Raw genomic sequence first — 13,899 nt, forward strand, 5'->3', positions numbered from 1 at the left:
AATAATAAAAAAATACATTACCAGCTGTAATATTGTCAAATATCTTTTCCACCACAAATATTTCTGAAGATGTGGTCCACAGGCAGCTAATCCATAATACAAGTACATCACAACATGGATCAAGGCATTCATATGTGCACCAAAAAATGCTGTGCAGGAGAAGAAAAACAAAAAAACAAAAATAAAACAAAACAGACGTTTAATCTAATTTACAAAGCAATGCTATAAAATAACCAAAAACTGTACCAAAGCATGTATATTTAAGTCTAGAAATTGTATCAGTTGTAGGCAGAAGCAAGTGAAAAACAAAATGTATGCTTACCTGATAAATGTATTTCTTCAAGATGTGGTGAGTCCATGGGTTCATCTTAGTTACTGTTGGGAATACCACTCCTTGCCAGCAGGAGGAGACAAAGAGCACCACAGTAAAAACTGTTAAGTATCACTTCCCTACCCATAAACCCCAGTCCTTCGACCGAAAGTAAATGGTGAAAGGAAAGTAACATCAGGTGCGGAGGTGTCTGAGGTTTAGTCAAAATCCACAAAACAAAAAGGCTGTGTCTTGAAGAAATACATTTATCAGGTAAGCATAAATTTTGTTTTCTTCTAATATGTGGTGAGCCCACGGGTTCATCTTAATTACTGTTGGGAACCAATACCCAAGCTAGAGGACACAGATGAATAGGGAGGGATAAAAACCAACATGCCTAAATTGAAGGCATCACCGCCTGAAGAACCCTTCTCCCAAAAGTTGCCTCAGCCGAGGCAGAAGTATCAAATCTGTAAAATTTTGAAAAGGTATGTAAGGAAGACCAAGTTGCAGCCTTGTAAACCGGTTCCATAGAATCTTCATTTTTGAAAACCCAAGAAGAGGCTACAGCTTTGGTGGAGTGAGCCTTAATTCTCTCTGGAGGCTGCTTCCCAGAGGATTCATATGCTATGCGAATCGCCCCTCGCAGCCAACAAGCAAGAGTAGAGACAGAAGCCTTCTGACCTCTATTCTTTGCAGAAAAACAAACAAAAAGAGCAGACGACTTACGAAAGTCTTTAGTCGCCTCCAAATAAAACTTAAGAGCACGTACCACGTCCAAATTATGTAACAAACGTTATTTATCCGAAGAAGGTTTCGGACACAGAGAAGGAACAACAATTTCCTGGTTAATATTCTTAGTAGATACAACTTTGGGAAGAAACCCCAACTTAGTGCGTAGAACAGCCTTCATGAAAAATAAGATAAGGAGAGTCAACCTGCAAGGCAGATAGTTCAGACACCCTTCGAGCCGAAGAAATGGCCAACAGAAATAAAAAGTGTTCCACTATAAAAGCTTAATATCTAAAGAATGCATCGGCTCAAATGGACGCTGCTGCAAAACTTTAAGAACAAGATTGAGGCTCCAAGGGGGAGCCACCGCCTTAAAACACAGGCCTAATTCTGACCAAGGCCTGACAAAAAGATTGAACATCTGGCACATCCGCAAAACGCTTGTGCAATAACACTGACAAGGCTGAAATCGGACCCTTCAAAGTGCTAACAGACAAACCCTTCTCCAAGCCCTCCTGGAGAAAAGATAAAATTATTGTAAATATCCCTTGTCTTCACACCAGAAGAAATATTTCCTCCAAATCTTACGGTAAATATTGCTGGTAACAGACTTACGAGCCTGAACCATAGTCTCAACTACTGACTCTAAAAAACCCCGCTTGGAAAGGATCAAGTGTTCAGTCTCCAAGCAGTCTGCTTCAGAGAAACGAGATTTGGATGCAGAAAAGGTCCCTGAAAAAAAAAAGGTCCTTCCTCAGGGGAAGCCTCCACAGAGGTAGAGATGACACCTCCACCAGATTCACATACCAAATTCTTTGAGGCCAAGCCTGGGCAAACAGGATCACTGAAGCCCTATCCTGTCTTATGCGAGCAATCACCCGAGGCAGAAGAGCAAATGGTGCAAACAGGTAGGCCATGTTGACGTTCCAAGGGGCCACCAGTGCGTCTATCAGACACGCTTGAGTATCCCTCGACCTGGACCCGTAGTTTGGAAGCTTGGCATTTTGACGGGACGCCATGAGATCCAGGTCCGGAATCCCCCATCTGGATATCAATCTGGAGATTATCTCCAGAGGAAGTTCCCATTTCCCCGGATGAAAAGCCTGTGTGCTTAGGAAGTTCGCTTCCCAGTTGTCTACTTCTGGGATATGGATGGCTGAAAGACAGCAACAGTGGTCCTCCACCCACTGAATGATCCGAGACACCTCCATCATAGATAGAGAACTCTGAGTTCCCCCCAGGTGGTTGATGTACGCTACTGAAGTTATGTTGTCCGACTGGAACCTGATGAACTGGTTTCAAGCTAATTGACCACTGCTATCCCCCTGGATCAAACCACCGCTAATAGGGCTCCTAGAACCTTTGAAAATATCCTGGGAGCCGTGGCCAGACCGAAGGGTAAGGCCACAAACTGAAAATGACGATCTAGAAATGCAAACCTCAGGAACTTGTGATGATCCCTGTGAATGGGAACGTGCAAGTATGCATCCTTTAGATCTATGGTCGTCATATATTGACCCTCTTAGATCAAGGGAAGAAATTGTCCGAATGGTTTCCATTTTGAAAGACGGAACCCTGAGGAATTTTTTGATACATTTTAAGTCCAGAATCAGGCGAAAAGTCCCTTCTTTTTTGGGAACCACAAACAGGTTTGAGTAAAACCCCAGACCCTGTCCAAATCTTGGAACGGGTACAATCACTCCCAGAGTCGAAAGATATTCTACACATTTTAAGAATGCCTCTCTCCTTATCTGGTTTACAGATAACCTGGAAAGGTGAAACTTGCCCCTGGGAGCACAACCCTTGAATTCTAACCTATAGCCCTGAGAAACAATTTCCACCGCCCATGGGTCTGGAATGTCTCTTAACCAAACCTGGGCGAATTGAGAAAAGTATTATTTTATTGGGGATATATATACACTGCTCAAAAAAATAAAGGGAACACTAAAATAACACATCCTAGATCTGAATGAATAAAATATTCTAATTAAATACTTTGTTCTTTACATAGTTGAATATGCTGACAACAAAATCACACAAAAATTAAAAAATGGAAATCAAAATTTTCAACCCATGGAGGTCTGGATTTGGAGTCACACTCAAAATTAAAGTGGAAAAACACACTACAGGCAGATCCAACTTTGATGTAATGTCCTTAAAACAAGTCAAAATGAGGCTCAGTAGTGTGTGTGGCCTCCACGTGCCTGTATGACCTCCCTACAACGCCTGTGCATGCTCCTGATGAGGTGGCGGATGGTCTCCTGAGGGATCTCCTCCCAGACCTGGACTAAAGCATCCACCAACTCCTGGACAGTCTGTAGTGCAAAGTGAAGTTGGTGGATGGAGCGAGACATGATGTCCCAGATGTGCTCAATTGGATTCAGGTCTGGGGAACGGGAGGGCCAGTCCATAGCATCAATGCCTTAATCTTGCAGGAACTGCTGACACACTCCAGCCACATGAGGTCTAGCATTGTCTTGCATTAGGAGGAACCCAGGGCCAACCGCACCAGCATATGGTCTCACAAGGGGTCTGAGGATCTCATCTTGAAACCTAATGGCAGTCAGGCTACCTCTGGCGAGCACATGGAGGGCTGTTCGGCCCCTCAAAGAAATGCCACCCCACACCATTACTGACCCACTGCCAAACTGGCCATGCTGGAGGATGTTGCAGGCAGCAGAACGTTCTCCACGGCGTCTCCAGACTGTCACGTCTGTCAAATGTGCTCAGTGTGCCCCTGCTTTCATCTGTGAAGAGCACAGGGCGCCAGTGGCGAATTTGCCAATCTTGGTGTTCTCTGGCAAATGTCAAACGTCCTGCACGGTGTTGGACTGTAAGCACAGCCCCCACCTGTTGACGTTGGGTCCTCATACCACCCTCATGGAGTCTGTTTCTGACCGTTTGAGCAGACACATGCACATTTGTGGCCTGCTGGAGGTCATTTTGCAGGGCTCTGGCAGTGCTCCTCCTGTTCCTCCTTGCACAAAGGCGGAGGTAGCGGTCCTGCTGCTGGGTTGTTGCCCTCCTACGGCCTCCTCCACTTCTCCTGATGTACTGGCCTGTCTCCTGGTAGCGCCTCCATGCTCTGGACACTACGCTGACAGACACAGCAATCCTTCTTGCCACAGCTCGCACTGATGTGCCATCCTGGATGAGCTGCACTACCTGAGCCACTTGTGTGGGTTGTAGACTCCGTCTCATGCTACCACTAGAGTGCAAGCACCACCAGCATTCAAAAGTGACCATAACATCAGCCAGAAAGCATAGGAACTGAGAAGTGGTCTGTGGTCACCACCCTTTATTGGGGGTGTCTTGCTAATTGCCTATAATTTCCACCTGTTGTCTATCCCATTTGCACAACAGCATGTGAAATTGATTGTCACTCAGTGTTGCTTCCTAAGTGGACAGTTTGATTTCACAGAAGTGTGATTGACTTGGAGATACATTGTGTTGTTTAAGTGTTCCCTTTATTTTTTGAGCAGTGTATATATAGATATATATATATATATACACACACACACACACACACACACACTATGCGCTGTTCAGGTATATGCTACTGAGTCTAGTGAAGCTTCCTCTAAGCTTCAGAAAGTGATTATGTTATTTTAGAAAGGATAAGACTCTTACGCGCTTTAAGCTAATACCCCATAAGGAAAGATTTACAATGCAAAAATTATAGTGATTGGAATATCAAAATTTATTTATCTCTGTTATAATAAATATGTCTTTAAAACATAACAATACTGTTTAGAATAGGTTGGCCAACCTTTTAAAATTTATACCGCATAAAAGACAGTCATAAAAAATTGAACTTAGTTGTAGTCTACACTAAAGCTCTACTATGCCTTGGATAGCAGCTTTGAAGAAAAATAGTTAAATATAGGATCTACTAATGTTTTATGTCAACTAAACGAAGTAGACAATAAGAATTTTATCTGTACTTACATTGTTTAATTTATTTTTTTAAAAGTTTTAAACAATTTAAGTACAGATAAAATTCTTATTGTCTACTTCGTTTAGTTGACATAAAACGTTAGTAGATCCTATATTTAACTATTAACTATTTTTCTTCAAAGCTGCTACCCAAGGCATAGAAGAGCTTTAGTTTAGACTTTAATGTAGACTACAACTAAGTTCAATTTTTTATGATTGTTTTTTATGACTGTCTTTTATGCGGTATAAATTTTAAAAGGTTGGCCAACCTATTCTAAACAGTATTGTTATGTTTTAAAGACATATTTATTATAACAAACAGAGATAAATTTTGATATTTCAATCACTATAATTTTTGCATTGTAAATCTTTCCTTATGGGGAATTGAGAAAGTATGCCCCCTACTTGATCCAAGCCTGGATCAGAGGCAGCCGCAGTCTTCTTGGTCTGCTTTCCATTACTCCAGGATTGGTTCGGCTCCCAGGATGGCTTGATATTATCCTGATTGGATGAAGACGAGGATGACTACAAAAGGAACGAAAATTACTCTGACGTCCCTTTAGTTTGCTTCTCTTATCCTGGGGCAGAAAAGACCCTTTCCCGTCTGTGAAATCAGAAATGATTTCCGCCAAATCCGGTCCAAATAAGGTCTTCCCCTTATAAGGAAGAGCCATCAGTTTAACCTTAGACGAAACATCGGCTGACCAAGGTTTTAATCATAAAGCCAGTCTGGTCAAAACGGCAAAACTGGAGGCCTTGGCAACCAATCTAAGGACCTGCAGGACCTCGTCATCGATATAGAAATTGGCGAACTTGAGAGCTCTTATCCTGTCCTGGATCTTATCTAGAGGCGTCTCCTCCTGTAGAGAATCTGTCAATGCCTCAAACCAGTATGAGGCTGCACTAGTAACCATGGCTATACATACCACTGGTTGCCATTGAAGACCAAGATATATATAAATCTTTTTTAAATAGGCCTCCATCTCGTTATCCATTGGATCTTTGAAGGAGCAGCTATCCTCAATAAGAATAGTAGTTCTCTTGGCCAAAGTACAAATGGCACCCTCTACCTTGACCACCGCAGCCCAAGATTCCTTAATCAATGACTCTACTGGAAACAATTTTCCTAAACACCGGAGACGGTGTAAAAACCACTCCTGGCTTCTCCCACTCATGGGCTATGATCTCCTTAGCCCTATCCGGCACCTGGTAAACCTCTGAAGAGGAAGGAACATCAAAAAAATAAGTTTATTGAACTTCTTAGGCGTGACTACCGCCAGAGTTTCCGAGTCATCCAAAGTAGCTAAAACCTCCCTTAATAGCAATCGGTGGTGTTCCAGCTTAAACTGTCCGAATCTGAAATTTCACCCTCCGAGTGAGAATGTTCCTCATCATCTTAGAGGAACCAGAGGTTCAGAATTAGTAACAGATACCCTAGTCTCTGAACCTTTAGATTTCCTCTTGCGCTTCCCTAAAAATCTGGGAAACTTTGCCAGAGCTGCAGATACCGCTGAGGATACCTGTGCAGCAATGTCTGCCTTTAAAAATGCTCCACTGGGTGTAAGAGAGGAAACCAGGACACAGTGTTAGACGCCATAGAGGCTTGGGATGAAATAGAAGGCCTTGGTAACACCTGGACAGCATCCTCCTGAGAGACATTAGGCTCCACATTAAAAAAAACTTATCTTTACCCTGTAATGTCTGTTTAACACAGGAAGAACAGAACTGTATAGGAGCTGCAATTTGTGCATCTAAACACAATAAACAAGGATTAAATAGAGCGGACTCCTAATCCATATCAGACATGTCTGGTTATTACCCCAGCCATCCGAAAATGGCTAGCGCTATTCAACTAAAAATTATAAAGTCAAACTAAGCTAGATTGAAAAAGAAACAATTCAAATAATCTTATTTTCTGAAAATTGAACCTCCAACTTAGTCTCCCTCCGCACCTCAGTACACCGAGGTGCCCTTACCACCACCTGAAGCGGAACTCCAACTTCTATGTACTCACTCACCACGCAGCCGTATATATGCTAACAGGCTCCACAGCGAACAGAGCTAGGACCGCAGGCCCGATGACGTTAGCAGACGTCTGGAAGGCGCGAAAACCTACCGCGGATGCTGAGGAGGGGGCGTGGCTATAACTTAAACTGCCTGTCGGAACAGAGATGAAAACTAAACATCAGCTCTTACACAAAACGAGTCCTCAGTTAAACACAAAGTGTTCCATACTTTCTCCCAAACATGTGCCTGCAAACATGTCAAAGCAAACGCTGACTTCACGAATGAGCTATTGTCGTCCTTAGTATATCCCCACAGGGAATCTTAAGTGCTCCTCTCCCATTAGGAAGACTCGCACTTACCTGCTCAGCTGTCCGACATGAAAAACAGCTTCTAAGGTATGAGAGGACACCTCTTCCTCACAGAGACTAGGTCCAGAGCATATAGCAAAGTAACAAACTTAGATATCTGAGGTCAGGGCAGCATAAGTGAAGAAAACACAGCAAGCACCACTTTGCAAGTTCTCCACTGCTTTAAAGCCACCACAGCTCGATTGCAAAGATTAATGTGGAATAAGGCTATACCCTGCACATTAAACTTCACCTCCTCCATGCACTTAGAGGCAAAAAGAATGACTGGGGTTTATGGGTAGGGAAGTGATACTCAACAGTTTTTACTGTGGTGCTCTTTGCCTCCTCCTGCTGGCGAGGAGTGGTATTCCCAACAGTAATTAAGATGAACCCGTGGACTCACCACATATTTAGAAGAAAATTATAATAATGCCCACCGCCAACCGCTTTTTCACATCTGTGTTCTGCTGATATAAATACTGCTCTATCCAGCAAGATTACTTTAACAAAACAGACACACAAATATTTAATATATTTTCAAAGAGCTCTTGCTGTATTTTTGTTTTTTTCTGCATTTCTAGAGGTTCACATTTATTGTGCAAGATATCATGTATTGTCAATTAACACAAATAAAGAGGTTAATGGCAGGATTTCTCACTGACAATCAGCTAAAAAAAGATAGGTGAAATGAGCCTCAATGAACTTTGAACATGATCGATTGAACGACGAGACTTCTTGGCAGATTAACAAGCTAAACTCCAGTCCCATCAATCTAAGTTTGATGATGAAGACATACTGGTGTACTTATCTTAAAGTGAAAGTAAATCCTAGCATTTTACAAATGCTAGGATTTACTATTGAAACAAATAAAGGGCACTTTCATTTATGAAGTATAAGATACTTCATGTAGAAAGCTCCTTTATTAGATTCAATCGATCGCCGTTTTTAGCTGCTACAGCAGCCCACGGCTAAAAAAAAATTTGGCTAAGAGGCGACGTTTTCATCTGTTAGCCAATAGCCGTGCGATAAATCCGTCTTGGCGCCCATAGGAGCCAGATTTACCGCACTGCTACTGGCTAAGAGGTGAAAACGTCACCTCTTAGCCAAATTATTTTTAGCCGTGCTCTGCTGTAGGAGCTAAGAGCGGCGATCAATTGAATCAAATAAAAGAGCTTTCTACATAAAGTATCCTTTATTCGTTTCAATAGTAAATCCTAGCGTTTGTAAAACGCTAGGATTTACTTTCACTTTAATAGACAGTATAGACCCAAAACAAAATTTTGATTATGTATTGTTACATAGCAGAGAAGCGTTCTACAACTGGTCCCACATCTATAGGCTTGTAAGGAACCGAAAATGGCCGCCAAGCTCCGCCCACCTATTGCATGTATATTTTAGCAAGTTAAGTTTCTCAAATCCCAATCAACTCTTAAATAAGTGTAGCTGTTTGCCATTTTGCTGCAGGGATTAACTGCATTTTGCTCAACCCTGCATCACATGGCAGTGAGAGTCAATCGGATGCTGACAGTTTCGGAGACTTCCTGGGAGGAGAGTTTTAGTCAGAGCTGTTCACAGCTGCTGAAAGGTGTGTGTGTGTGAGAGATTCTGCCTGGGATGATAAAGGCCGCATCCAGGACCCTGCATGCTGTGAACACTCAGCTTGATGTCACAGTAAGAAGCAGCTACCTTTGGACTAGATAAAGCTGTCATTTCAGACTGTCAGCAATCAAGTGGGAAGAAAGCAGCCAGGACCCTGCATGCTGTGAACACTCAGCCTGTCACAGTAAGAAGCAGCTTCTTGGGACTAGAGAAATCTGTCATTTCAGACTGTCAACACTTAAGTGGAAAAGCAAGCAGCAGAGAAAGCAGCCAGAGGACCAGGCCTTTTCTAGAACATCCCACAGAAGGATTTAGGTAGTGGAACAGTTACAATTATCCCTCACACTAAACAGATATCTAAAACTTACTAAGAGCCCCAACGTGCACCACCAAAAGGGACTTTATTTAGCAGTGTATTATGGGCAAAAAGGTACCCTGCAAAGTGTGGGACTGTTATGTTATTTATATGTCGTTCTATTTGCATTTAAATAAATTCTGTGTTACTTTATAATCTGTTTGTTTTATTATTGCATGTTGTAGGGAACTCATTCTCTCAGTGTTGTGGGTTCCCTGAGAATTGTTATCACTGAGTGGAGGCACTGTACGTTACACTAATTAAGATGTCCCAGACTCCCTACTCCAGTGGAGACTTAGGTCATTCCTGTGAAGCCACAGCGTCAAAGGTGATCGTCCAACCTGTATCATTCTCATCAAAGATGGATAAGGAAGGGGTTACATAAGATTTTGCACATGCCGATTTGTTGTTTTTTGATAGCTAACTTAAAGATATTAAACATGCACTGTTAAACTGTGATACACGAAAATAGGGACAGTCTAGTCAATATTAGACTTTCATGATTCAGATAGGGCATGCAATTTTAAACAACTTTCCAATTTACTTTTATCAACAAATTAGCTTTGTTCTCTTGGTATTCATTTTTGAAAGCTAAACCTCTTATCTCAGTGCATTTTGACTGTTTTTTACAGTTAGATAGTGCTAGTTCGTGTGTGTCATAGATAACATTGTTTTTACTCCTGTGGAGTTATTTAGGAGTCAGCACTATGCAAGTCTATCAAAAGCACTGAGATAAGGGGCAGTCTGCAGAGGCTTAGATACAAGGTAATCACACAGAGGTAAATAGTGTATTAATATAATCGTGTTGGTTATGCAAAACTGGGGAACGGATAATAAAGGGATTATCTATCTTTTTAAACTATACACATTTTCAAGTAGACTGTCCCTTTAACTGGACAAGTAGAAAGCGGTGGGTGGAGCTTGGAGGACATTTTCCGATGCTATCAAATAATTATATAAAAGTTTAATGTACTTCCTACAAGCTTATTGATGTGAAACCCTTGCAAGATGAGATGCTTGTCTCACGAGATGCTTGACTGACAATTTATTTACATATTGAAAACCAGTCACTTGGTCCTGTTCTATAAAGGCCTACATGTGTAACTAACATAAGACAAACCAGGATATAAAATAACTTACTCCTCAATGCACATCTCCATTTATACATTTATAGATAATTCAGCTTTACTGATCTGCTGTAATCAAGCTGAAATACCTTGGGCTCTCAGTGACCCTCAATAACATGATCTATACTTCATATAAACAACATAGTCAACTGTTTGGTATTCTTTGCTGAATATTTGTCTAGAAGCTCCAGGCCATGAAATTTAAATAATCTAACAGTTTTGCAATTAAAATAGGATTGTATAGCCTTTGACAATTCTCTTTGGGGTTAGAAGGTGTAGTGCAGTAATATATTACAGTACACCAGATTATACAGTTCAGTGCAATGGTTGTAATGCTTTGTAATCCTTGAAAATATAACATAGAAACATAGATTTTGACGGCAGATAAGAACCATAGGCCCAACAATTCTGCCCAATATATCCTAAAAGTATAAAATTATCTAGTTTGTGGATAACCTTATGCTTATCCCAGGCATTCTTCAAGTCAAAATAAAAAAAACATTAGGAGTACCCATGACTTCAGTTCTGTTTCATTCTTCAAGTCACCCAAAGTGTTTGTCAGGACCAACTCAAATCAGTCACCCTTTCTGTAAAGAAGTGCTTCCGCAAATTACTCCTGAATATACTTCGCTTCAGCTTGAGATCATGACTGAGTGTTATCAAATTTTTCTTTTTATGAAAAATACTCGCAGCCTATGATAGTACTTGAAAGTTACTATCATATCACCTCCTTTTCTCCTCTAAGCTACTGTATATATATTTAGGTAATCTCTCCTGGTAAATTTTCTTTTTTAGACCATGTACCATTTTAGTAGCCCTCCTTTGCAAAGATTCAATTTTCTTTATATCCTTCTGGAGATAGGACCTACAGAACTGCACACAATACTCAAGATGAGGCCTAACTAATGATCTGTAACGTGGCATAAGAAGCTTACTATTTCTGCTGTAAATACTCCACTAATAGAACCAAGCATTCTCCTTGCCTTAATTGCCGTAATACTACATTGTTTTATAAATTTATAAAAAATTTAATTATCTGAAATAATAAATTTCCAAGTCCTGTTCCTCATTTTTAAGTCAGTAAAGAGTAAAAGTTTGGATTTTTTTTCCTTAATGCATACTTTTGCAGTGTTAAACTTTAGATCCCAGTCATTTGGTCCTCTAAAATTTTTGTCTTCATGTAAGTCATATATATTATACAAAACACTGCACAGAAGAACTGACCTTATCTCCAGCAGACAAAAGACTGGTTAATGTTATATCCACTGAATGCTTATGGACTCATCCTCTCTAGCTGCAAGAGAGTAGCTTTGGTAAAAAATATTCTTGAGATGAAAAACAACTTTCCCATGGTCATAACACACTGGAAAAAAGATTTTCAATTGTAGAAAATATATGTTTTACAGCTTTACTTATGTCAAATCCAATGTGTTTCTCATTTCCCGTGGAGGTCTCATTGAGGTCTCATTAAGTTCTATATGCTATACACATCTGTTGTCATTGTATACAGTTTTTTATTTAATGTTATGTTGGGTATTGACTTTACTGTGGGACTCTGACTCCTCAGTTGGCGCATAGACACCATTGGTTTGGTGTCATATTACATGTGAGCATGATTTCGGCTCAGTGGGTTTATTATTATCTTTGTGATATGCTATGTGACACCCCCTGCTTCTATTTGTTTTCTAGGAATCTGATGTATATATTTTCATTTCTTTTCTAATTATTAAATCTTGAAAAAAGCAGAAAGTAGTAACAGATGTACAATTGTTTATTTGTAATATTTAAAGGGACATCAAACACTAAATTAATGCTAGACAGAATGATACATTCAAAGAAAAGATTAGATTGACAAATTAAGTGTAACATTTTAGTGTCTATAAAACAATGGGAGCTACCATGTTGTAACTTAGGTTACTTTCTCTGCTGTGGCCAATTAGGGACAGTTATAAATAGGTCACTAGAGTTTAGAGCCAATGGTTGTGTGGAATATAACAGTGTTCTGCACTTCAATATCTAACAGGAGCTGAAAAGCTTACAATTTTAGAATGGAATTACAGCAAAAGGGAACAAAATAAATAATGAAAGTATATTGCAGACATATATTCATTTTATCATCTCAAAGTGTTTAATGTCCCTTTAAATTGAAAACCCATGATGACTACCTTTTCTATTTTGCTACTATAACTTAAATCAGTATTAAAACATGCTAGAAGAGAAAAGGTTAATACGTACACTGACCACCAGCCACCCATTTGATTCCAATCCACCACAATGTAAACATTGTACAGTGGTGATACACATGTAGAAAACTGATCTGGTTGAACTTTTTCCTTAGTATGAAAAATACTGTGTCAAAATATTCAACTCCTTTGGAGACATAGTACCACCAGAGTGCTGAAGCTACCTGTAATGAGTAGAAATGTAAATGTGTTAGCAGCACAAAGTTACAAACATGACAAACATAACATCACACATATAACATCACAATAAATGAAGAATCTTATTTTTGTGTGTTAGTTTCTGCCTCATTTATCATATAAACCAGTGCTTTCCAAACTGTGTGTCGGGACACACTAGTGTGTCGGCAGCAGTGTGTAAGTGTGTCCCTGCTTCAGCACAAATTTTTTTAAATTAAATTTTTTTTTTTAAATTGTTTTTTGGTTTCTGACTTTCCACCTACCTGCTACGCATATCACATGGTTGACACGTGATTGATACCTAGTGGGTCACAGATCATCTTAACCAATTGGCACAGCTCAGTGGGAACTGAAACTATTACCATTGGCGGATTTGGCGGCACATTGGCTCCTGACTGCACGTGTAGTCTTCTTAATTGGCGCGTGACTGCAAGTGTAGCCAGTGAGTGGGACAGCAATGTGTTTGCAGCGCGGGCAGTAGTCAGTCGGACTCACAGAGCTCTGAGGGTGGCAGCTTAAACGCTGAGCTGAAGTCAGAAGTCAGTGGGGTTTTTTCTGCAGCTAGCTCCCAGTAGTGCATTGCTGCTCCTGCTCTTGATATATGGATAGGAAGTGGAAACTTAAAAATGCTTGATGATGAAATGCGAGTATCTAATATTCCACCAAATATTCAGAAACTGTGTTCATCCCATCAACCTCATACATCCCATTAAAATAGTAAGTAGCTATTGGTGTTATTTAACTTTTTTTAATTCTTGCACATACTTACTGTTACTTGTAAATGCATTTTGTTATTATATAATTTATGTATGTGTCCGTATCTTTTAAAACAAGTTAGTTTAACCTCCTTTTTGCAAGTACAACTGAATTACTGTGTCGCGAAATGATGTAAGTCTACAAAGTGTGTCACCAACATGAAAAGTTTAGAAAGCTCTGATATAAACAATTGAACCAGAAGGCTTTGTAAGTATTGGCTAATATAAAAAAAAACTAAATAAAATACCAAGGTCCAGGACTAAAAATGAAAAAACAAAAAGACAACCCTGTGATTTTGTGGGAAGGAATA

The 13,899-nt window shown here is 40.1% G+C and overlaps 1 protein-coding gene across 1 annotated transcript in view; it reads right to left on the minus strand.

Moving 5' to 3' along the window:
• Positions 1–13,899, minus strand: part of ELOVL4 (ELOVL fatty acid elongase 4) — a 204,933-nt gene that overhangs the window by 36,936 nt on the left and 154,098 nt on the right. Inside the window, exons 4-5 of the mRNA XM_053710473.1 lie at positions 12,649–12,820; positions 22–149 (exon numbers count right to left, since the gene is read on the minus strand). Coding sequence (XP_053566448.1) covers positions 22–149; positions 12,649–12,820 — 300 coding nt within the window. The remainder of the gene's footprint in view (positions 1–21; positions 150–12,648; positions 12,821–13,899) is intronic.

The sequence above is a fragment of the Bombina bombina genome, chromosome 4 (assembly GCF_027579735.1).
Source record: "Bombina bombina isolate aBomBom1 chromosome 4, aBomBom1.pri, whole genome shotgun sequence".
In the NCBI taxonomy this organism is placed as follows: Eukaryota; Metazoa; Chordata; class Amphibia; order Anura; family Bombinatoridae; genus Bombina; species Bombina bombina.